General features: G+C 40.9%; 1 protein-coding gene across 3 annotated transcripts in view; it reads left to right on the top strand.

Annotated features, from left to right (window-relative positions):
• The window catches only part of NOS1AP (nitric oxide synthase 1 adaptor protein), an 87,568-nt gene that overhangs the window by 36,712 nt on the left and 25,543 nt on the right, over positions 1-25,313 (top strand). For all 3 annotated transcript variants that reach the window (XM_018571680.1, XM_018571681.1, XM_018571682.1), the window contains exons 3-5: positions 19,843-19,935; positions 22,461-22,519; positions 23,998-24,106. In XM_018571680.1, coding sequence (XP_018427182.1) covers positions 19,843-19,935; positions 22,461-22,519; positions 23,998-24,106 — 261 coding nt within the window. The remainder of the gene's footprint in view (positions 1-19,842; positions 19,936-22,460; positions 22,520-23,997; positions 24,107-25,313) is intronic.

Below are 25,313 nucleotides of genomic sequence, written 5' to 3'. Positions count from 1 at the left end.
GGGATAAAGGTTTTACTTAAATGAATAAATTGTAATCATTGTAAGGACACTCTCAGTGTTAAATGGTTTGTGTCAACCCTCTATCTGCCACATCTGCTACACAGCTTGGTCTGTCAAAGGAAGTTGAAAAATAACACTTACTAGGCTGATCACCAGCTAAAATAAAGGGGAAAAAAGCCCTAAAGAAGAAAACGAATGCAGCATATTAAAGGACTGGTAAGCGGCAGTGTATTCCATTTTTGCTTCTGGGTTTTAGTAACAAGTGCAACATGTAAGGCTGGCTCGCCACACATGGACAGATCTTTCACCCAAATACCCTGTCTGTAAATATATAACACATCTATTGAAGGAATAATACCACAGATATCAGTATATAAAGTATAATAGACTGCCACATTCAAAGGTTGCCTTCCAAGTAGGGATGGATACCAAGTACAGTACTCTGTACAAGTACAGATACTTTTCCAGCTCCAAGACTAAACTAGAGAGAAATTCATAAGTTAGGAGGCAGCTGCCATTTGTAAGGAGCACACGGAGCTCCTGGGATTTGTGCATCGCTGTTTTAATGTATGATTTATTTTTTATATATAAGTGATGCACCAATACTATTTTTCCAAGTACAAGTACTGATACTTGTCCAAGTACTCACAGATACAAGTACTGATACATTTTTGTTTATTGTCATGTGACAGTTTTTTTAAAACAATACAGACTAATGATTTCAGGACAGTGGTGGAGCGCCAGAGCCCGGTCCCAGCTGCAACCTCTGCAACGCTGGTAGGTCTCGTGAAAATGCCGAGTATCAGCACTGGTATCTGAACATCCCTACTTCCACGCATACTGTTTATTAGGAGCTGGTTTGAAAGAACTGACCTAGCATGGTTCTTGTTAACTATAAATGAACCCTGCAAACCTCTCAAACTTGCTCATAATTAATGTACCCTTGAAAGCAAGTGCTGGCAGTCTTGTCTTTTATGTGACCGGTCCCATTATATGGAGAGAAGGATCATTTAAATGAGCATTCCAACAAGTAGGCAAGTCTTGAAGCAAGCACCTCCAAGTCGTCAGTTAACCCCGGACATGACACAGCTGTCATAACGCGTCCTGGGACGGCGTGATTGTGTGCGATTGATTTCGATGGGGTTATAGCCGCACGACAATCGTTGAAAAAAGGTACATGTAATTTTTTTTCGCGACACACACTGTGTGGTTTTTTTCAGCCACGATTGCCCGTGATTGCATGGGCGGAATTGCGGTGGGAAACTGTGCATTCTGCCTGGTGTCACAGGGGTGCCATTAAAAAAGAATGGCACCCCCAGCACCATCAGCAGTGGTGTGCGGTTTCGTGCACGATTGTTGCGCGGTCGTGGGTCACCGAGGTGTGAACCTGGCCTAAATCTGTCTCACCCTTGGAGAGATGTGACTGTATGTAGCCACTCTAAAGCAACAGACTTCCCCACACTCGCATTGTAAAAGTGACTTATAAAGTTGACATTTGCGATGATCTACTGCCTAGATGGAAAATCTTCATCTAAATGCAAAAATAAAAAGTGGTTTTTAGATTCTGTTTTGTGCCAACTCTTCAAAGAGCATTTATGAAACCTAAATTGTACGCCTCGGGTACACAAAACTAATTTGTACGGAGACTACCAGAAGCCTTTTATCACTCTCTTTTTATTTATGCTTCTTTTTTGTTGTTGTTTTTAACTAAAAGGCTGTAAAGTTCAGAGACCATAAAGCAATCTATTATTATACAGGATTTTATATAGCGCCAACAGTTTGCACAGCGCTTTACAATATAAGGAAGACAACAAGATGGTAAGGAGGGCCTATCTATCTCTGCTTCTGGCTGGTAGGGAGCAGAGGCACCATTCTATGATCTAGCTTAAAGTGTGATTGCTTTTAGTTAGCCCCCATTCACACCTTAACAATTTGTTGCACATTTCCCAAAGCGCGAGAACGCCCAGCATGAAGAATCCTATCATTTCCAATGGTGACTGTGCACACCTGAGTATTGTGTCACTTGTAGATAGAAAAAAAAGTTCTTTTGCGTGTTCTTGGCCCTATTGACTTTAACGGTAGCATCTGACAAAAGTGCATTTTGTTGCTTGCTTTCACGCCTAACAACGATCTCATCCTCCTAGTTACTGGCTTTCCCCTGGATATAGCAAAAATAAAGAGCAAAAATGCTTCAAAATTGCCTGAAAAACGCTGCTATAGTGTAAATGGGGACTAGCTGTCTTCATTATATAGCTATATCACCAGGTTGCTGATTGATTTAGTCCCTTTATGGTGAACATGGCGGTTAGTAATAGACTGGTCAGGAATATTATGTGGTGTACACACATGTGTAAATGAATGTACACAATACAGGGCATGTATATTGCAGCTCATCCACTGAAATGTACATGTACTGCGATACAGGGAAGCTGGAAGAAGTTCACTGTTAGTCAGCTTTCGACCTTGGTTTTATGTCTGCATAAAAGCCTGTTGCTAACTACGACAGTAGACATGGTTGGTTACCATAGTAGGAATTTTTTTTGCAGCAAAAAAAGTAGATTTTTGGAGAAGGTAAATGGAAATCATAAAAGTGGCATAGGCTAGGAAGAATAAAATAAAGAAGGTTCAAAATATTCCTGAACTGTATGCACATTCTCATATCGTACTGAATAAATGTGTGTGCGTGTACAGCCCTGGTATTTAAATACATCTGATAAATATAATGGTTTCCATGACAACATGCACGGCACCCTATAGAACAAGAGTGATATGCTCTTGTGGCTTTTCTCCTTTTTGTCCTCGTCTTGGTTTAACTCTTTAATGCCTTTCTTAAAACCGTCTACATACAGTTTGCGCACTTTATTTGCTTTAAAGCAATCTTAAACCCTTGCAAGTAAAATGTATGTAGTGCTGTAGACCTCATCACGTGCCGCCATGCCATGTGCCTGTCTTTCCAGCCCTGTGAATATTTTTCTTTCCCCATTTGAAAATGTTCTCGTCTGGTTTGGGTTTTCAGGTGTCTGCTTCCCCTTACAGGGTTCCACTAGAGACATCTTTGCCTCTGTGCTCTCGCTGGCACTATGTACACCGCCTCCTCCTCCTGTCTGCATCCATACAATGTAAAGCTATTCCCCTGGTTCTCCCTCCTTCAAGCAAGTGATTGATAGTGCAGCTCCAGACAGTTCTGTTCCTGTAAGATGTGGAGAACAGGGGCAAGGGGCCAAGATAATGCAAGTCCAGTGCAAATGTGCAGAAGTTATATCATCAGTTCAGTGGCTGACCAATGAAACTTAAAGTGACATTAAACCCTCAGATTTTTTAACATAAACCAATACTGTTATGTGTGCCTTACTGTAATCCATGGTTGTTTCCCTTCTCTTTGCTGCTCTTCCTTTTAAATCCTCATGTCTTCTCATGCTTGGGGAGAACTTCCCTTTTCAGCTCAGGGCCTCTTCCTGTAGTGCTGGCTCAGGTTACAAGCCTATACAAACCTATACACAGACACCGTCTATCCATTTCAGAGACAAGGCAGTCTGCTGCAAAACAGAAGTTCTGCCCAGCATGAGAACAGATACAAATTTAAAAGGAAGAGCAGCAAAGAGAAGGGAAACAACCATGGATTACAGTAAGGCACACATTACAGTATTGTTTTATGTTAAAAAATCTGAGGGTTTAATGTCACTTTAAGACTTAGCCTAAAGACTTATAAGTAGGGATGTACCGATACTAGTATCGGTATCTGTGCCGACAGCGAGTATTTGGGCGAGTATTCGTACTTGCCTAAATGCTCCCGATGCCTAGCCTGATACCCAAGCTTCCGGTATCAGGAAGGCGGGCAACGAGTCATTAGCCGCTGCCCGACATCCTAATTGGCCAGGAAGCCGTCTCCATGCTCCCTTGTGACTTGGTGAAGGATATCAAAACCAGAATTAAAGGATATGGGCACGTCAAAACAAAGTGCATTCATCCTTTATGCTTCCCGCCCCTGACTTCAATGATTCCACCCAGAGCCGTAGCTAGCTCTTTTTGCACCCAAGACAAGAACAGAAAATTGTGCCTCCGCCGACAACAGACGTGTGCGGTATGTGACATTATGTGCCCCGCCTCCAGGATGGCGGCGCGCATGTGCCTCTGCCCATAGAGGTGGGGGAGAGCAGCAGGGAGACTAAGAGAAGCTGGAGCCTGTGCCGCTCCTCTTCTCCCTGCCAAGCCGCGGCTGTGTTGGCCGCCTGGCACCCCTGTTGCAAATTGCGCCCTGTGCTCGCCGGGGGAACGGGAGAGGGGGCACAGCCAGGTCGGCCCTGGATGTGCCCCCTCTCAGCTGTGCCTGAGGCGAGCGCCTCACTCGCCCCATGGTAGCTACAGCCCTGATTCCACCCTCCTCCACCACAGACCCCCTACTTAAGAAGATCAAGCAGGCACAGTTCCTCTATTGTTAATATCCAGTGCTGCAATTCTCCCTATAGGGCCGCATCCCAGCCATGAGAGGGGGATTGAAGAGCTGGATGCCAACAAACAGTAGAAGTTGCCCTAAGATCTTTGTAGGTAAAGATCTGCGTAAAGTAACGGTGGGATCATTTAAGTCGGGAGAGTGGCAAAAAGAATAAGTGCATGTTGTCTAAAAGTGCACTTCTTTAAGTATGCATACTTGCACATTGTGGCAAATGCTGCCCAACCACCCTCCATTGAGTTCTGTATTGATGCTAAACCTAAGAACAAAAATTGAATATATTGCTTTCAACCTCAAATACTATGTAACTATGTAACTTACTAGTCCTTAGATGTGGTGGCTGCATTAGTTTTCTTTGAATGCTTCATCATGTACAGAATATGTTTCTTGATCTTGCTAGAAATGCAGTGTCCTTGTCCCTTCCTGTGAGCTGAAAATGAAGCACAGACATCCTACTTATCCCATTATCCCCATGTAATGAAGATGTACAAACTAAGGCAGATGTGTTCAAAGTCCAGCGTGGGTGGCAGTCAAGGCTCCCTCCATGGATTCAGTGGAGGAGTCAGTACAGCCACCTAGAAAGTATGTTAGTCACAGGATTATCAGGTGAAAAAGGGGAAAAGAGCTTTGAAAAAAAAAGATAATTAATGCAGTCATTTAATATATGGATTGGTAAGCTGCAATATACTGCATTTTTGTTTTTGGGTTTACATACACTTTACCTGTGTGCCAGATTTTATCTTAATGTATTGCTTTTAATGAGTCAGCCAAGTCATACAGGGTTATTCACTAAGCTTCTAAAGGCAGCCGAGTGAATAACTGAGCCGAAGTGAAGGGAGCTTAAAGCTGTTTGGCTATTCACTTCAGCCTTACAGCCAATGTAAGGCAAGCTAAAATCAGCCTTACGTCTGCTGCTTTCGGTCAGCCGAACATGCTCTGCATGTTCCGCTGTGCAGATGGACTTCGACTCAGCCCATGCAACATGGATCAGCTGTGCCGAAGCTCTGGCAGCTCACTCGCTGTCGTTCGCCCCTATTCTCATAGGGGCCTAACAGCAGGGAGTGAATAGTCGAATGCTACCGAGCGGCATTCAGCTAGGCTATTCTGCTCGGTACCTCCGTGGTACAAAGCAGAATAGAAAATCAGTGAAAATAATGTAAACAAAAAAAATAAAATTGCAAAATGATTTTAAATTTGTAAAAAAATCGCAAGATTAAAAAATATGTGTATATATAATATATATTTTATAGGGAAAAAAAGAAACAATTGGGCAGAGCTAGTGGTGACAGCTAGCTCCGCCCAACTGTTTCCTATTGGCCAGCACCTGCTAGAGTCCGCAGGTCATTTGGGGACACTGATCTGTCATTACAACTGGGTGGGACATCACAGCTGGCTCTGCCCAGTTGTCATTTGCGGGTCAAACGGCCAGCCTTGGGCAGGCCGTTCACCCCGCTTTAGCTGTCACTTCTGCTCAGTCGAGCCGAAGCATATGACTTCGGCTTTGCTGAGCCGCTCAGCCGCCTTTTGGCTGCTGTATGGGCTATAGTGAATAGCCCATGCAGCAGACCTTCAGTTCGACTGAACCAAAGGGCTCTGGCGGCCGAAGAGAGCGAAGGTTCAGCCGAAACTACTCACGGAGCTACTCACCGACACTGCACGCACACTCGATTCTACACTCACTGCCAGTGCACGCACGCTGACTTCTACACTCACCGCCCCTGCATGCATGCTGACTACTACACTCACTGCTGCTGCACACACGCTGACCGCTACACTCACTGCTCTTGCACGCACGCTGTCTTCTTCGCTCACCGCCACTGCACGTACACTGACTTCTTCGCTCACCGCCACTGCACGTACACTGACTTCTTCGCTCACCGCCACTGCACGCACGCTGACTTCTTCACCCACTGCACGCGCACTGACTTCTTCACCCACTGCACGCACGCTGACTTCTTCACCCACCGCCACTGCACGCACACTGACTTCTTCACCCACTGCACGCACGCTGACTTCTTCACCCACCGCCACTGCACGCACACTGACTTCTTCACCCACTGCACGCACGCTGACTTCTTCACCCACCGCCACTGCACGCACGCTGACTTCCACATTCAACACCACTGCACTCACTCTCACTTCTACACACACCGTCACTACAACCATGTGCATTTCTGCGCTGGCCATTGCGCTGACAGGCCCACTGTAGTGACGCACACTTCTGCACTGAAACTGCACCAACATGCACTACTTCTGCTGTATTCATCCTGCTCAATGCGCACACTTTTTGTATTAGTGATAATCTAAAACGAAAAATGAGAAGACCATTAATTTCCTTTAATCAACCTTTTTCTACTGTTGATGTACATACTAAACTCCCTGTTACTCTCCAGGCAACACCTTAAATGTGTATTGTTTTGCCTGGAGTGGACTCTGTAAAGTGTCTTCCTAATCTGTAGCAGATCTCAAGTGTGGCCGTCCATCTCACTTTTGTCTTTGTCATATGTCATATTATGCTAAGGAGGAAATTGCTTTTCAGCTGCCACAATGAAAAGCCAATTCATTTTTTTTGCATCCCCTGATACTGAAGCATCTTATCACAGCTGCCTGGCTCGGAGGCTCCATCTGCCTCGACCAACCTTATTATTATTGGTAATTACTCTATACAAGTTTTCTATGCAGCCATTAAATCACGCATAAGAGATTTCTGTTCCCATTTAAAGGGTCCTCTTAACTGTACTTAAATGCCAGTATTAACCAAAGTAGAACTGCTTCCAGTTTTTCTTATAAAACATGTTTAAAACCTATGAAATGTACAGGATAAATGTATATCTTCTGTGTTTATGTCTTCCAGTTGTTTCTGTCATTTTTGTTTTATACTTATGTGAGAAACAATCATATATAGAAATTCCTATCACATTGTCCACATGTATGGCAATTAGAAAACGGCAATCGACTGGAAGTGTATATAAACAAATCACATTTTTGTCATGTCTACAAATTACATAATAAGACAAAAAATAAACAATGAGATAAAGTACAAAAGATGTTATATAAATAAGGCTGGTAAATTCAAGACGAGAGAGCATGCGTTATGCTTCTTGTAACAGTTTATACTATGATAGCTTGAGTGGATTTATTATTAAATTTCATACCTGCACAGATCAGGAGGCCCTATGTTAGATCTTATTGCTTTTGACCTAAAATATATGTGGTTACCAGTGAATAAAAGTGGCTTCTCAGTTCTATCATGCCATCTTATGCCATGGCAGCCTAGGTCACATAATCCCTGGCTACAAGGTGCGATATAGGCGTTTCCACCAATTAGAGATTACAAAGGGTTTTTTTTTTTAGTCCAGACCCTAGTGGTGACAGGATCAGCGAGGTGCAAGTCTACAGGGCACACAAATGTAATAAGCCACGATGGCTGCCGCTATGTACATGTTTAATTGTAAAGAATTCATAGAGGTATTTTACATCACCACCATTTAAGAAAATTGAGTTTAAATTGAACTCTCTAACATTTACTGTATATCCAAATAATATTGAATTTTTTATAATATTGGAAAGAAAAGCTGTTTTCTGTTGGTCATAGTGACTCATTTTTCCATCTTCCCAGACAATACAACTAGTTGGTAAGTAAGGTTAAAAACTCGACTTGTTTCCTGTATCTCCAGGTTAAAGGTTGTACATTTATCTTTGCATTGTCTTATTGGTACTACTTCTGAGATGTTCAAGTATTGCCCAGAAATATTAAAAGGTAGTTATTAATTTTTTTTAGCCCAATTTACATTTGTATTTATACAGTTTCCTGTAGCATTCATGGCTCATGGTTTTTGGCACAGGTTATATTTGGCGCAAGACTTTCAGTGCTGAAAACAATCTAAACTGAAAAGTGTCCAGAATGCCCTGACAGCTAATGTAATCCTTAAAATTAGCTCTTAACATGTATCCAAACACTTTTTACTTATCAGTGAACATGAACCCCTAACCTACCCTTTAACCTAATCCTTTACTCGTAAAAGTGTAGACCTGCCTATATGATGCCAGAAAACTAACACTATCACACACAGTCCTGTACTGTTATTTTGATGCCAAAAAAGTCATTGTTTCGCTGGATTTTTGGATGTGGTAGGAAATCGGAACACAAGGAGGAAACCACACTTGGCCATAGGGAGAACATATGATAACCATGTAGATGTCGCCACTGATGGAAAACTCAGGTCTTGAACATAACAAGGGAAGAATAATTAGCACTTAGCTACCATGTTGCCTTATGTGTCTTTAATAAAAAGAAACCTATAGGCTAAGAACCAATACTACCAATCTCTGTGAATGGTGGATACATTATTTCAGTTATTTGTAGCTTATCAAAACATCAGGAGTTTATCTGTCCCTTTTTATATGGTTAACATAATGTAGACTTAGTAGTAGTCAGAATGTAGTCAGATAAACCTAGCGGCCAGTAGGATCTTTCAATAAGCCAGCAAAATTATTTCATTTAGTTATCTGACCTAATAGTCTACAATGCAGCAGGTCTGAATTAGTAGATTGTAGACGGTTCTCTCATCTACTTAGACTGCTGTAAATTCCCAACCCTGCATCTAGTATTCGGCAGCCACTGCACACTCAGCCCATAGCCTCATTTAGTGTACTGACTAAGCACTTACACCAGTAGATCAACATTGTTGTAATCTACATAAGTGACAAATGTAACCTTCATGACCTCATTAGGCTGAAAAATTGTGTGTCACTTACACAAATAAAGGGCTGTTAGGTTTATACATCTGCTCTGCTTTTACTTAAGTGCCCATAAACACAAGATGACATTTGTAAATGTAGGCATATTTAGACCCCCAAAAGTTATTTTTAACAAAAGATCTTTCAATAGACTTGCACGTTTGGATTGGCCAAAAAGGAATATTTGTATCTTTTAAAGAAGGAAGGGGGGAAAGCAGTACTAAACTTATTTAGTGGGCACAATAGCAATCTGCCAGTTCCAACCCCACCACTTAATCCTTCACCCGAGAATAGTCAGCCAGTGGATTGTTAAAGAGGTTCGGGAATGCCCACAGCTAGTTCAAGCAAAGATCATCTTAAGTCTGTGGCCACCATTAGAAGAGCATTTCAGTGCACCTTCGACTACCAATACAAATAGGATCACCTATCTGCCTGTCTAGCCAATAACCTATAAACATAAACCAGTTAACTAGTTACCCAGAGCAATCAAGTAAAGATAACCAGCCATTTTTCACTGTTGGTTCAAGTTCCCGAATTAAGCCTCTATACCTAGGCGCCTCAATTTTAGTGGGTGGGCTGGTGTCTGTTCTGTACGAGTGTTATGGGGGGTTGTAAATGAGGACTACCCTTTCAGCTAACTTTTTTTTTTTTAAGAGGAACTTCTGGGCAGCAAAACTAACCCTTGCAGTTGGGCTCTCCCCCTATTGCTAGTTTTTCTCTCTGCAATAAAGAAAATATACTCACCGGAGCCAAGCAGTTAACCTTTAACAATGACCTTTTCATTCCCCCCACAATGCAAGGGTTAAATACTTGTTTTTGTCTGGCGGAACACTAAAACGTTTTCCTTACTTTCATCCCTCGCTCTTCTGACAGTCTGACGATCCCTTTTCCCCTCTGATACGTCTGGTTGTGGGCGGGCCCTCGGCGTCCTCACTCATAATGCAGGACTGCTGGTCCTGCATTGTACGTAATTATGTCACAGTACGACCAATAGAACGTCGGAGGAAGCCTGCGGGAGCCATGGATAAGGGAAGTAAAACTGCTTTTTATTGTTCTTTCTGTGGACTTTAAGCTTTTTGGACTTGTAAGCTGTTCTGTATTACAGTTTTGTTTTCAGACTTCGTACACTTTAAAGTTTTATATGAAACTTTCAAACTTTTTTCAATAATGAATCCAGATCCAATCAATATACATTGTCCAGCAAAGTATTTCTTCACATTTTTCCCCAAACACTTACATGATATTTCCAAACGGCTCCAAATCTCTTATCTCTAACTAGCTGAAAAATGCAGATATTTCTATAAAAATATTTATTTTCACAGCAACAGCTTTATAGCGAAGCTTGTGACAGGCATGGGGCTGTCCTCCTTTTATCCAACCTGAATAGCTCCACAGGACATACAGTTGCCATAATGTTTTAGCATAATGGTGTCTTCTAAGGATTGGTCTGTGCCTAGAGACCAAGGCTTGTTAACACTCTGTACGAGTCTCTTTAGTCCACAAATTCCAATGCCGTTAGATCTTCTAGTCTGAACTATTTTACAGTACACATCCTGCCATTTACCTTTTTAATGAGGTTGTCATTTATGTACAACAAGTCTACACTGTATACAAAGTATTATCTCAGCTTTCACTAAATAGAATAGATTGAAAGTCGAACGTGTTCCCAGCCTGTTACCTGAGGGAGATACTGTGATTCTAAACAATGAGTCATGTGAGGCTCCGACAAATACCTCGCTTCCTTCAATGGAAGTTGAGTCATCTGCGTAAAGTTCACTACAGTTCCTCTGGCCATTGTATTTTTATTAAAGGGACTTTTATTTACATTTACATTTGCCAAGTATAAATATTATAGGCTGAAAGCTGGAACTCAGGGCAAGCAACGAAAAAAACTGTTGAAATACGTACATACATGGGAGCAGATTTTGCATGCCAAAGATTGTGTAATTCTGTGCAGCCTATTCTAAGATTTACACAGTCCTGCCAGACAGCATAGGCAAAATGACGACCTTACATTAAAGTCAATTTCCACCTTTGTAAGTGATTTGCATTTATTGTGGTAATGTAGAGGTGCAGTGATGATGTATATGTGTGCACATTTTCATGACTCTCATTGCAGGCTTTCTTCATTTTTTTTTTTTTTTTTAGTAGACCTGAAACCTAGAAATTCAAATTTTTTTCCACAGGAAATTCAGTCTGGCACTGGGGTTGGATTGTAAAGCAGGCTGTAAACAGCTGCCCCCATCCCTGTGATTCGGTGTTTCAAGACCACTAAACACCAGCTCTGCCTTTTCACACAATACACTGTCCAGGAAAGTTGCCACTATGAATACCAATGAATTGGGGGGGGCTCTGTTGTAATATACACACATTGCTTGCAGACCACAGAGGCAGCCATTTCCATGAGGATATGAAGAGGAAAGCTAACACAAAATGTAAGTTTCTGTGTTCATATGCAGCAACTGCATATGCCTGCTTCATGCATACTCGGTGTACGTTGCTGGCGTATGTTTAAAAAAATACCTCTGCAAAGGTGGAAATGGGCTTTAAAGTGCACCTGTGCCCAGACTATGGACATTAAACAATTTACTCGACTCTGCCTAGCTGTTAGACCTGTTCCTGAAACCCCTTCTACTCTGGGCTCCTTCAGTCCAAGGACCACTGAGGGCATCATGTCCAATGCAGATCCTTTGGCTTGCATTAGACAAAAGAATTTCCACAGTCAGTTGGGTGGGGGGGGGGTTGGGGCGGTCGTAGAGGTGAGTGCTGACCTCTGGGGCACTGAGGATCAGTTGAGTGTACCTCCTTTATTTAACCCCCTAGATAAAATGAGCACTTAATCCCTTCACCCTTGCCTGGAGTTCTTCTTTAAGAAGCAGTACAAGAGTTTTAAAACAAGGCATCCCTGACCTATGTGTTTCAGTGTAAAGTTATTCTTCGTAGAAAATCCTCAAAGGTCACAACAACGAGCTTCATTTTTTAACCAGTGTTACATGGAACCCTTGAGCTCCTCTAGAGGTTGCTAGAGGTTCCTTGGGGAGAAAGCAATCACAGATACCAGTAGTTTACCACCACATTAAGGAGGTCACTACAGTTTTAAAGAAGTACCACCAGACATTTATAATTCTTGTTATACCCATCCCCCCACCACCCCCGGGACCCGGTGCACATAGCACACGTCCCTATTAAAATTGTGAGCAACAATGTCGGATAGCTAGTCCTTCCAACCCACACTGAAGTAAGCTTTGATTGCATTAAAGAAAAAAAACAACTCTAGTATGTATTCCCATTACTATACTGATGTTATAACAGGATAGTATATGCTGGGACTATAAAACTCCTTTATCCACTGCCCTGATTTAACCTAGGACAAATGCTGCGTGCACTGGGTCCCCTGGGGGCTTTAACAAACTTGTTTGGCTATTATTAATAATAATTTAATTTAACATTGATTATTATGGAAGATAATTTTGTCATATAGAGTGAGGGTATTTAGGTAAACCCCATTCTTTTATTTAAAACTCTCTATAACCTACTGATCATGAGCTGTAGATATAATCCATTTTTATAGTGGGTTCCCTGAGACCTAAAAAGTATTGTGTGGTAAAAAGTTTGAGGAAAAGTTGTTTAGTCAGCTTGTTGTTTACATTAGAGGGGTGGTATCCTGCCAACAACTGCTCACCATAAGGGCTTGTTCACACCAAATCCGGCCCAGATCTGCATGAGATTCTGCACATGCAGTGCAGTGTGTTTTGCCGCGTTTTTGACTATTTCCGGGCCATTTAAAAAACAACAACATTTTTTAAGCCTAAAATGGGCTTTTAGTGTGTTCCAGGGCATTTGCATGCGTTTTGGTGTGTTCCCGAAAAAATAGGACATGCTGCAGTTTTTCCACATGCTCTGGAACTGAACGCAGTGGTATGAACTAGAGCCCAAAATACAATTGGAATACATTGAATGCATGTTTGATCCGTTCTGTAACTGTACTGTTCTGCTCTGCTCCTCACTTGGTATGAACAAGCCCTTAAATAAGTGAGAATTTCAATAACTGGGTTTTGAACTTTGAAAAATTAAGTTGAACTCCAGGAAACTTCTTCATTTATATATTAATTAATAGCCACACAGAATATGAATCCACTTTGTGTGCACCAAATGCCTTTGCAAACCCAGATATTCTCTTGCAAATGTAGTGATGACATCATCACTGTGCTGTACATAGCCTGTGCAGAGAGCGGAGCTGTGGCAGGGGCCCAGCTAGCCCCGCCCACTACAGGCTGCCACTACAGGCTTCACACTGCATTGCTGTAGAGATCTGGAAGAAATACACAAAGCACACATTAAAATAATACACAGGTATTTAACAATGTTGGCTTTCCTGGTGTTCAGGTTTATATTTGCCCACAATGTCTTTACAGAGATGAAGGAGGGCTTGTTTTAAAGTGCTTTTATTGGATGCTTAGAATGTGTGCATGATCTGAGCACAGGTTCATGCTAAGGCATACAGCTGGGTAACCTCCCTGTCCCCAACAGAATGTTGAATTCATCAGCATCTCCATCTGTCAGCATGTTCCTTATTAGCAAATGCCTATGCAGCAGAACATGATTAGCGCCTAGTGCCCCCACTCTGAGTTCAACTGTACAGGAATTACAAATCGGTTGTAGTAATATGGATACCCTTAATTACATTACTTGCATTAAAATACAGCTGAAGCCCAACTCCAAGGCAACTCCTGGGCATGTTACCCTGCAGTCTTCAGACAAGTCACGTGAGGCTGAAGAGTCCTATTCCTTTTTGCCTCTTCTCTGTGCTGGGTGGTCCTCAATAGATACTCTGCACCGTTACAAAGTAATTGCAGGATGTCGAGGTTACTTACCCTTTAAGAAGACTGGCCCATGATGTCCTGAACTTGCAGTATGGCCTCGGTCTTCCAGGTTGAGTGACGCCGGCCATCATTCAGCCCTGAAGACTAAGGACATGTTGTGACAATAAGTTTATAGGGGAATAGGGGAATTTCAAGTAAGTATTGCTCCCTGAGCTGCTTTTTTTCACAGGCTTCAGGGGCAATTTAAAAAATAAATTGCCCAGTGTTGGGCTTAAACTCTTTTTAATAATGAATTTCTGTTTGTTTCACCATGTCCTTTCTTAAGCCGATTACTGCTGAGGAGGGTCAGCGTTTCTGAATTCATCTGAGCAAAGGCAACGTTTCACTGAGAAAACCTACTGTATCCGTATCCATTTAGTACAGAACTTGCCTTAAAGGGCAACAATGAAACTTCTATTGTATTTGATGTTTGAATTTTGATTTGTATCTAGTGTAGAATTCTGGGAAAAGCTGTGAGTTAATTGCACAATCAAGAAATTAGGTTTTAAGGGGCATGCCTCAGGTTATTGCAAGTAAGCAATGTTTGAATTTGTGACCATTTAAGAAAACAATAGCAACTGCAGACTGAAATGGAGAGGTCATTTTTAATCATGCTATACTATAAAATGGCTTGTGTTGCAATTTTGTATGTTATGATATTTGTTTACAGCACAGCTGGAGCTTTCCTTCAAGTAGGGCAGAGACTGAATCCTCTCAGGGCTGGTAAAACAAAGCTGCTTCTCAGATTCAATAAAAGACTGTAAGTCTAGTGTATCCAAATATAGGGGGAGGCTTTATATGTTTCCCATTTTGAAAGTTTGGCGGTTTCTTAAGGACTTTGGGATCATGATGGGGAGATGTTCCCTTTTCTGGCCACAGCTGTTACCGGCGTTGTTTGCCTTCATGCCAAACAGACACTTGGCCACCTGAAAGTGTTCAGATGTTTTCAGTTGTTTCTAATGTATCGGTTCATTAAAAACAACATCTATAAAACCTGAGATCAGTGATAGGAATATACTTTACTCTAATTAACCAGTTGTGAGTTCTACAGTGCAGGTTCAAAAATTAGAAATCAATAGCTGACTGACGGCAAAGGTCAAAACGCTCCAGGTCGGGCCACACTCCAGCTCACCAAATTCCCTCCAAACAGATCTGGCTCATTCACTAGGATACCCAGGAAACACAAAGCATGACCTAACAACTGAACTTTTACTTTCTTCATCAACTTATCCCCATTCAGATATTACCTTTTTGTTTCAGTCGCCCCTTCCTTTTAGGTTGTAAGTTATCACGAGTAGGGCCCTCCTAACACTCTTGTCTTGATTTTGTAGTGTAACTGTAATGAATCCCTTTATATATTGTTAAGCTCTGCAAAAACTGTTGGCACTATATAAATCCTGTATAATAAGTCTAATCACGGCAGACCAATGAAATTGAAGTGTCTTTTTTATTCCAAACTAGCAGACACCACATAACCTCTATGATGAAGAGCTCTGTGAAATGAATGCGTTTCTGTACTTTTTTTTGGTTTGCAATAAAGAAGAAACTTCAAACTTAACGTGAACTGAAAAAGTGAAGATTTGCTATCCTATAGGGAACATCTAGAAATGTTAACTGTGCCTAAGCAGTAGACATGTGCACCAGCAAAACAAATGTTTCGTTTTGATTCGGATTTTGCGTTATTTCGTTTTTCGGGGTTCGGGTCCGAAAATCAATTTGTTTCGGAATTTTGATTCGGACGAAATGAGTTAGCGGTAGTCTGTACGAATGTTCGTTTCGTTTGTTCGGTCGTTCGTTGCATCAAAGTGACATTTGAGGGACACATTTTAATTTTTTTCTCAAATGTCATTTTGCTGCCATGAAATTTCGTCCAACAAACAAAATTTCGTACAGACTACCGCTAACGAATTTTGGAATCGGAAATTCGGATTAGTTTGCATTTGTTATAGCTGTAGTTCGGATACATCCAAATGTCTGAAATTTCGTTTCGGAACGAATCGCACATGTCTACTAAGCAGTACCCTGTAAATGTTCTTCTTTGTCTTGAATTTCTCCTGAAAAATAGTAGTGGACTTCCTGGTATGGTGCATAGGTGTTCCGGTTCTTACTGCCTCATTGCTTTTATCCACTACTGGTATCCTTGCCGGAGAGGAATCTGTACCTGAGGATCTGCACTGCATGCATCTCCCTGATCCTGCTTTATTCAATCCTTGGATCTTTGCTTTTTATTTTTAGTTGCCCCAGGTTTGTTTTTCCTTGCTTTTGTTCTTGCTTTTTTTTTCCTTTTATGAGCCCGTGTGTGTTCACGATGTACAGGAACAAATTTTGATTTGCATCCTCCCTATTCATTTTATCCTTTTGAGCTCTCTCCTTGACAGAATACTAACCAACGGAAATCGTCAGGTCAGTAGGGACCGCTTTAATTACTGCATGCCAGAGCCTGCCAAGTCAGACACTGGACAATAATATCCAGAGGCACAAGATCACTTACTTTGTTGGTAGCACGAGCACTGTTTTCACTTCGATTAGAGAATGCATGTTATATGCATTTGGAAATGAAGTACTTATTGTTAGTATAACTGATGCACATAAGAATAGTAAATAACCACACCTCTCTCCAAGAATAAATCCACCCAAAAGTGATATTTTAGCTTTAGTTGCTGGAAAGTTACATCTCATAGGAGTTTCTTGTGTCTCATGGGGACCAATAGTAGTAAGAGCAATGAACTTAATTTTCTAGATCTGCCCTCCTACTGGGGCAGTTGAAAAGGTCTCAGTCTTTTGTTAAACATTTTAGGTGTAATGCAGAAACTAACAAAGTGTGAGACATTAAAATGGGCAAAACCACAGGAGGAAAGTGTTGAGGGGAAATCCCCAATGGGAGTCACCAAGAGCCATCAGAAACCATTGATTCCAACTACCAGATTTCCACCAATAGCTGAAATCTAACTTTTGGGTACCCATTAGTTTGTGCATGGTAACCAATGGTTTTTCTGTCCACTAACTGTTTAAATTTGCTTCTTGTGAAAGTGATTTTTTTAAAATGTTTAATCTTGTTTTTATGTGTCAAAAAAAGTGGTGGCTTATATGCAGATGAATGTTAAAGTGACCATGTCATGACAGAAATACAGGAGCCTCCACTGCCCAGACAAATGTGATGCTGTAAAGAAAAGCAGACAAGTAATTACATATAATATATACATCTATGTTTACTGTTATATGTATGTAGCTGTTAGGCCTTTAACACAAGGACCAACAGATGGTGCAAGTTTAAAGTTTCCTTGTTGCCATGAATCAATTGTGGACAGATGTATACCTAAAATAAAACCTTCCATTTACCAACTAGGATGAGAAATCCACCACATGCTTGAAGGTATGAAGAAGCAGCTATCAAACCACCCTCCAGGATCTGCTGTCACTTAAAGATGTGGTAGGCAGTGTGTGGGGCTGTCCGATGATATTCTTGAGTGGAGCTAGTGATGGACAAGTTGGTGCGTTATGCACCAGCACATCCGTTTGTAGTTCTCAGTGGAGCCATGCAAGGGTGTCATCACGCAGGGTGACTACGCTGCTGGACTATACAGTGCAAGTAGAGGCAGCATTGTCCCCCGATTAACAAAAAAAGAAGTGGCATAAAGTTATAGATTAAGAGAAAAGGTGAGACATCATTATTTTCAGTATGAGGGTTTGGATTCACTTGATCATTATATTGTAGAAGGAAAAAGTCCCAATGCAACAGGCTAGTATGTAAAAGGACTGGTTCGTGAATTGCAAGAAATTCTCCAGGCGCTACACGTAAAGGGAAAGTGCTTTTGCAATGATGGAGGTAGACTAAGCCCGTATTTGACCATACTCCCATGTGAGTGGCACAATCTTTGTCTTTTTGTGAAGTCTACCTCCCCTTCTCTGTGTTAGCAGACAATGCAACAACTGCACACAGACCGGTGTGTTGATTTAGGGGTTTCTCCATCTACAGGTTAGTATTGAAGCACGGAGCTTGCAGTACACGAAGGCCATATTTAGAAAAGGATAATTGTACAGGAAGGTGCACTTGTCCTTTAAATTATAATTAAAGAACATTTAAAGTTCAAGCAAAAGTAATTACAAGTTCAGATTAAATGAATATTATGGATGAAGAGTAGATATAGCATAAAGATATTGTAGTGTTAAGGTGATCCTCTGAGACAGCTTAGTAATAACAGTAACTAGTAGGGAACAATTTTCAGAGGCAATCTGTCCTTAGAAATTAGATGGAAAAGATAGCAAATATGCATGTGGAATGCTTTATGTGAATAAATTTGTGTCTTCGGCTCTCCCAGTGGCAGCAACTAAAAAATTCAACCCTTTTCAGTGAATACATTAAAGTCTGTAGAGACAAAATAGAAACATCCAGTTACTGATCACTGTTTGCAGAACTAATGATTTTACAGGATCTCTTACCATATATGATAATTTTTGTATTTGCATGATCTGAGAGTGCCTTGGTTGACATGATGTTGATGATGTAAATAATGGTGGGCACTGCTAAATCTATTACTGCACAGTGCTTGGGCACACAACATTTGTTAAGTGGCTTTTTCATTAGAAGATGCTACATATGTGTATGTTACAGAAAAAAGTCTAAAATGAAATGCTGCTGAATTCAAGGCATTGACTCCATTATGCTGGTGGAGCATACATTTACATTCTGATTGAATCAGTGGAATGCTAGCTGCCACACTGTGATTGCTCATTCTAATGATCATTTATTTATCAAAATTTAGAGCGCTATATGGGTGGTTTGATGAACAAACTTCACTACTCACGTTGGGCATATATTAATTTCTCCTGAGAGTCAGCAGGCCTTGCAATACTACCCATGAACCTCTTTCTATCATAAAGAAGACATATCCCACCTCTAAGCTTATAAGGAGTCAAACTTTCCATTATTCTATATGGATGAGAACTGCGCTTCTGCAGAGCATAGCCTTCTTGCTTAGAGGGGGCCATTTTCCTGGCTTAGGCAAATACCCGAAGGAATATGTATTACAAAATATACATAGCAAGAGCGTTGCAATTGCAAAAGATTGTAATTATTACCACATTGATGATTTAATTTATAGTGAACCTATATTTTGCAGATTCAGGGCAACGTAACAGGTTCAGTTAATAGTTCTACGCTAACTCCAAGGCAGCCTAGTCAGTTTACACAGGGCATATAACCCTTCCATGTGATGGGGCTTGAGTCTTGCAATTGTTTTATCAGCAACCTTATAATTGATCAAGGGAGGAAGGAAAAAAGTAACATGCTCCCCCATAATTGAAAGTACTAAATATTTCATATGGCTCTAGCGGGTGCACTAGAGTTTATATGAGTTTGGGAAAGGTAAGTATCGGTGGCAGTGAACATATTATTATCGAGTGAACTTCAATAGCCTTGAATAGATATAATTGTGCATTACTTTGGGTTTATTACTTTCAAGTGTGTATTGAAAAAGAAAAGTTGAAAAGGCTGTAGTGCCTCTTGAAAAATATCAAGCACTTTCGTCCCTGTTGATGAGCTTCTGATTTATTTGTGGTGATCAGGCCCTCCAGTCTCTTTGGTAGAAGCCTGGTATTTCTTGTAAAAGTCTCTTGTGCGTGTTTCCTGCCTCTCTATCACACTGTAAATGAATCGATGAGCCTCTTGCATTTGTGAAGAGGGACAATTCATATATCCCCTCATATATCACCTCTCTCTTGCTATCTGACATTGTCATTTTATCTCCTTTTTAGTTCTTGATTTTAACAAGTCTATCTTTTCCTCCTTAGTATGAGTTCAAAGCGAAAAACATCAAAAAGAAGAAAGTGAGCCTCTTTGTATCAGTGGATGGGGTGAGAGTGGTCCTGAAGAAGAAAAACAAGGTGACTAACATTTTGCCATAGGGTAATAGTAAATTGTCTGTCTGGGTCAGGACAACCAGTGTTTTTTGATAACAAGCTCAGGTTAATTTTTGGGTAAATATTACAGCTATAGCTGGTCTGCTGCCTGTCTATCATATTATGATTTGTTATTATCATTATTCCCTTTCTATGAGCTCTTTTATGTTCTCAACATTTATCTGTTTCTCCATCAATGGAAAGAAAAAAATCTCAATTATTTTTCTTTTTTTTTTCTTAAAAACTTTTTATGTAACTTTTTTTGCTTTGGAAACATGAAATCTAAGAGTAAATTCAGGAAATACTATTCAAAGGCTGGTCTAGATTGCAAGATTATACAGAAAAGGTCCCCTTCTTAGTCCTGTTACTGTATCTGTTTTATGTATTTCTCATTTATAGTGTTTTTATGTATCATGCTGTGCTATGTATTACTAATCGTTGTTTTACAGTGCTATGAACAATGATGGTGCTATATATCATAATAATAATAATTCAGTGGGCGTATTGACTCAAATAAGGTTTGTATGTTGGGGGACCCATATTTTCTGAATTTTCCTTGTTTTTGGTCATAAGATTTCATAGTTTAATCCAAATTATTTTTAATTAACTGTGATTGGATTCCCATGTGTGTTGCCAAGAGTTCCTTTAAAGCAATACATGTAGAGGAAATACATTCAGAGGAAATACCGGAGCTGGTGTGAACTGGCCCTCGGGGCAGGAAGTGAAGGGGATGGCACACAGATTGCAAAAAAACAGAAAGGTGTTTTCTTCTCTAACTGGAATGGAAAAAAGGGTTATGTCTGCAGTGCAAAGTGACAATATCTTTGCAAAGAGCCTCTCCAACCCAGTTATGCTCATCTCGCCAGTGCTGCCTCACTGCTCTTGCCTCGGTCACAGCTGGTGAAGATACCTGGTACTTCCTGATATGCAGGAGCATGTTGCATTCTTCTGCTGTGACAGGGCTGGGGTATAGCAGCCAAACACTAGGTCTACGCATTACCACTCTCCCTGGTCACCAACACTGGTGACTTTGGTGCCAGCTGCAACAGAGGAAGATATTGTATGCTATAAATGGAATAGCCTTTTAGATTGTAAGCCCTCACGGGCAGGGCCCTCCTTACCATCTTGTCTTGAATTGTATTGTGACTGTAATGTCTTCCTTATATTGTAAAGCGCTGTCCAAACTATTGGCGCTATATAAATCCTGTATAATAATAGTTGCATATTTTTCTCACAAAGTATTAACTATATTCTGAATGCTATAGATACTGATAGAAAATAATTGTGAACTAATGTATAGAGTAGGTATGCTAAAATAAAATCAGCTAGATCAGATAACCACTATCAAAACTGAAAAATGTTCTGCCCATTCTATTGCATCCTAACGAGATACAAAAAATTGTAGAAGTTACATCTGCAGTGCTAATTTAGTCCCCTTGTCCATTGTAAGGAGCATGAGCATTGAGAGCAGTGGTCCAATTCTCCAGTATGCCACCAACACATGGCAGCTTTTAGAGTAAAAATAATGCCATATTACAGGTATTTACTTGCTTTGTAGCAGGACTGCATAACAAGTGGAAAAAACACGAGCCTTCACTTGGGCTTTAACAATATTTGTTTTAAATGGGGGAGATATTATATACACTATTCGAGATTGTATTACCCTTTGTTTTATATTCATTCATTACCCTTGAGATTGTCAAGGATTTTTTTTTCTTTTCATTACTTTTCAATCAGTCTTTTTAAAAAAATCCTACACTATAGCGCGCTGTATACAGCATTTAGACTCTATTATCAAAGGGTGCCGTGGTAAAATGGCGGAAGGCGCAGCCACAACATAAGTCCCAATCCAAGATATCACCAGCACAACATGTTCAGATGAGAAGACGGGACACTTTGTAAATGTCAGGAAGTGATGTTTAAAGGCCTCTTAAAACCTCTTTCTCAGGCATCAGTGACGTTGTCATGCCACTTCCTGTTGGTGACAATGAAGTGACCTGTCTTCTAATCTAAACATGATGTGTTGAATTGGGACTTTAAGATGTTGCAACCCGTGCAGCTGGATTAGCTATAAGGACCTTTACTGCTGCGGTTCTTTAGTGAGCACCAGTTCAGTCAAATCATGGTCACATTGTGCCAACAATCCTGAAAATGGGCATCTCCTAAGATGATGTGCTATGCAGAAATAAATAAATAATTGTAACCTATTAGAATTTTTCTTACATAAAAGTGGCAGACGGGCAAGGAGAAGGCGGGGGGAAGAGGCAGAGCGGGAGCGAGGCCAAGTTGCTGCACCATGGGCCTCTAGGTTGTACTTGCCCCCTGGGCTAAAAGTTGCCAGTCAGCCACTGCATTGATCTGAATATGGTGAACTGATACCTTTTATAAAGGTTTCTGTACTTTGTAACTGATCGCAGTACATTTTTGTAGTGCAGATAATGTATAGTAAGGCACATGCTGGACATAAATAATACAGAATTATTGGAGTAACACCTTTACTCTTGTTACAGAAAAAAGAGTGGGCCTGGGACGAGAGCAAGATGCTGGTCATGCAGGATCCCATCTACAGGTTAGTGTCTGATATATGTACCTATCACCACTGTTTCCTTGGTAAACTTACAACAGATACAGTAACCGGGAACCTCCAGGCGTTTGCTCATAGTGCCATCTATTTTCTAAAGTACCTGGAGAATCCTGAAGCCCTGGGCACTCTCATGCAAATACCAACTTTAACTTTGCATTTGGTTCTGGCCCTCCCCTACTTCCCATGCCTTGCCGTTGGTCCATTAATGTCATGAGAGACCACTCTTATGAAAAGTGAGATAGAAAAGAGAGCCCGCTATGGTATTAACCGCCTGGATAAAGTTGGTAGTTGCATAAAAAAAGAGAGCCTTTACAGTGTGCAGACATTTGCTAATACCTGCTAATACATTCTGGTGCCAATTTACTAAGGTATTGTTGCTTTAAACTTAGAGGAAAAAAGAAATATGATTAGTAGGAGATTTAAATAAAGTCTGCAGTTAATGGAATTTACAAATAATGCTTTAATATCTTCTACAGCCCTCCAGTCTTGGGCTGTAGCATTTCTCATGTACTGAGATAATTTCTGACTTGCCAACAGTAGACACAAAGGTAATATTATATATAAATTACGTCGGACTCCCTTATGGAATTCGGTGGTGGCTGTAGCACATCTGAAATACTGAAACATTTTACAAATTTGGTGGGACTGAGAAGCCCCTTTTCCATATAGCAATATTACATCCTATATACCTTATATGTGTATCATTTAGCTGTAGATTCTCAAATCATCTCTGAATTGGTGCTGACACTGTCCTTCCTTCTGGAGGGGGGTTACTTTTGTTCCCCATGGTCTCTGTTTGTGTTGGGCAGGGTCCTCCTTGCCTACTGTTTCTGCATGTCAATTATGCTTCTCAGTGTTTCTTACTTGTCTTGTCTAAACGAATGTACAGCGCTGTGGAATATGTTGGCGCTATATGAATAATTGTAATCGTTGTAAAGTAGCAACCTCTGCAAGCTTGCACCCGTGATAGACTACAATCTAAATAGAACTTAGTATGAGATTGTAGTCCATCAGTTGGAGTGCTGACTACTTTACAACCCACACAGAGACCACAGGGAACAAAAGTAGCCACCCTCCAGAAGGAAGGACAGTGTCGGTACCAATTCAGGGGATCTACAGCTGAGTAATGCACAAATCAAGTACAGTATTGTTAATAGGGTACTTAAATGCATTTTTTCAAATGTAACTCCTCAGTGTCACTTTAAGAAGCCCATTTGTTTTGATTTGGGTTTGACCCACAACGTAATGATTTTAGCTGCTGCGCTTCACCAAAGTTCAGATATAATGCTATTTGAACTAAGAAGTTATTAAAATAATAATACTGTGTACAGTAGACTGAGTGTTATTTGATATGTTGATTTTTAGAGGATTCGTTTGTACAGTTATTACATTTTGCAGAATAATCCATTAATCTGTTTATTAATATAATATTTTCCATTCCATTCTCTCTTTAAAAAAAAAAGAATATTCTATGTGTCTCACGACTCTCAGGATCTTAAGATCTTCAGCTACATTGCTAGAGATGGGACCAGCAACGTTTTTCGCTGCAATGTCTTTAAATCCAAGAAAAAGGTACGTCAACAAAAGTTAATTTTTTTATGTTGTATTTAGTGGCATTATGTGCACACTGCGATTTTCTATAAAACATTTCCTAGGTAATATTGTAGATGAATGTCCACACTGGTGGAGAGGTAACTACACTGAGTGGCCAGATTATTATGACCACCTGACGTTTGTAGGCAAATTAGCTATAATTTGGCTCTGAAGTTGCTAGAGGGCCAGACCATTATAAATAGGGAAGCAGGTTGTTTACCACGACAGTAGAAGTGATTTTTTTCTGAAGATATGGGTAAACAACGCGATTTAACAGCCTTTGAACGTGGGATGATTGTTGGCGCTGTGAGCCATGGAGCGAGTATCAGCAAAACGGCAGAATTCGTTAAATGTTCAAGAGCAGCTGTTGTTAGAGTGTTTAAAGACTGGACTGCCGCTTTCCCGCTGGGAACACCTTTGCCTTCTTTATCTCGTGGAGTCACGAGGCGGCCCAACAAAGTACTAATGGGGTGGTCATAATAATCTGGTCACTCAGTGTATATATCAAATTGGTGAATCTACAAGCAAAAAGTTTGAGCACAACAAAAAATAAAAGTTTTGCTGAAATTTTCCAAAACATATGGAGACTAGCTAAATCTACATTTACATGGGTTGTGCAAGATCTGCTAAAGTAGTGGGTAAGAATTGAAAGCTCTGTCAGTTAATGACTATTGTTGTCTGTGACCCTAGTGGGGAGATTTCCCCCACTTTTTGTCCCGGTGACACAACATGTAGGAAATCTTATCAGGTACCCTAGTAGGACGAAAACCAAATAGAGATTCTAACCCTTCCCCGCTCTACCAGTGCATTTACTTGATATTGTTATCCATATCTTTGGTACAATGACCTCCAATGGGCATGTCACAGGGTAGACCACAGTGTTGTGCAAAGAGCAGTAACCCATATCGAAAGATTCCACCCTCCAGCAACAGAGGCGTATCTCCCGCAAGGCAAACAAGGTGTTTGCCATGGGCGGCAGATTTCAGGGGGGCCACAAAAATGTCGCCCCCAAAACAGTTAGGCAGTCGGGTGGAGGAGGCGGCAGCGTTAAAGGACGGAGTCCGCAAGGAGGCAGAGGAGGTGGCAGTGGAGAAGGTGGAAAAGGCAGAGGAGACGGAGAGAGCAGCAGGAGGGGGCGAGGTGAAGAAGCAGGAGGGGGCAGGGTGAGGCCGGGACGACATCGGAT

Source organism: Nanorana parkeri, unplaced genomic scaffold (assembly GCF_000935625.1).
Source record: "Nanorana parkeri isolate BGI_ZX_2015 unplaced genomic scaffold, ASM93562v1 scaffold1809, whole genome shotgun sequence".
In the NCBI taxonomy this organism is placed as follows: Eukaryota; Metazoa; Chordata; class Amphibia; order Anura; family Dicroglossidae; genus Nanorana; species Nanorana parkeri.
The sequence above is the reverse complement of the archived record's forward strand: the minus strand, read 5'-3'. Positions and strand labels throughout refer to the sequence as shown.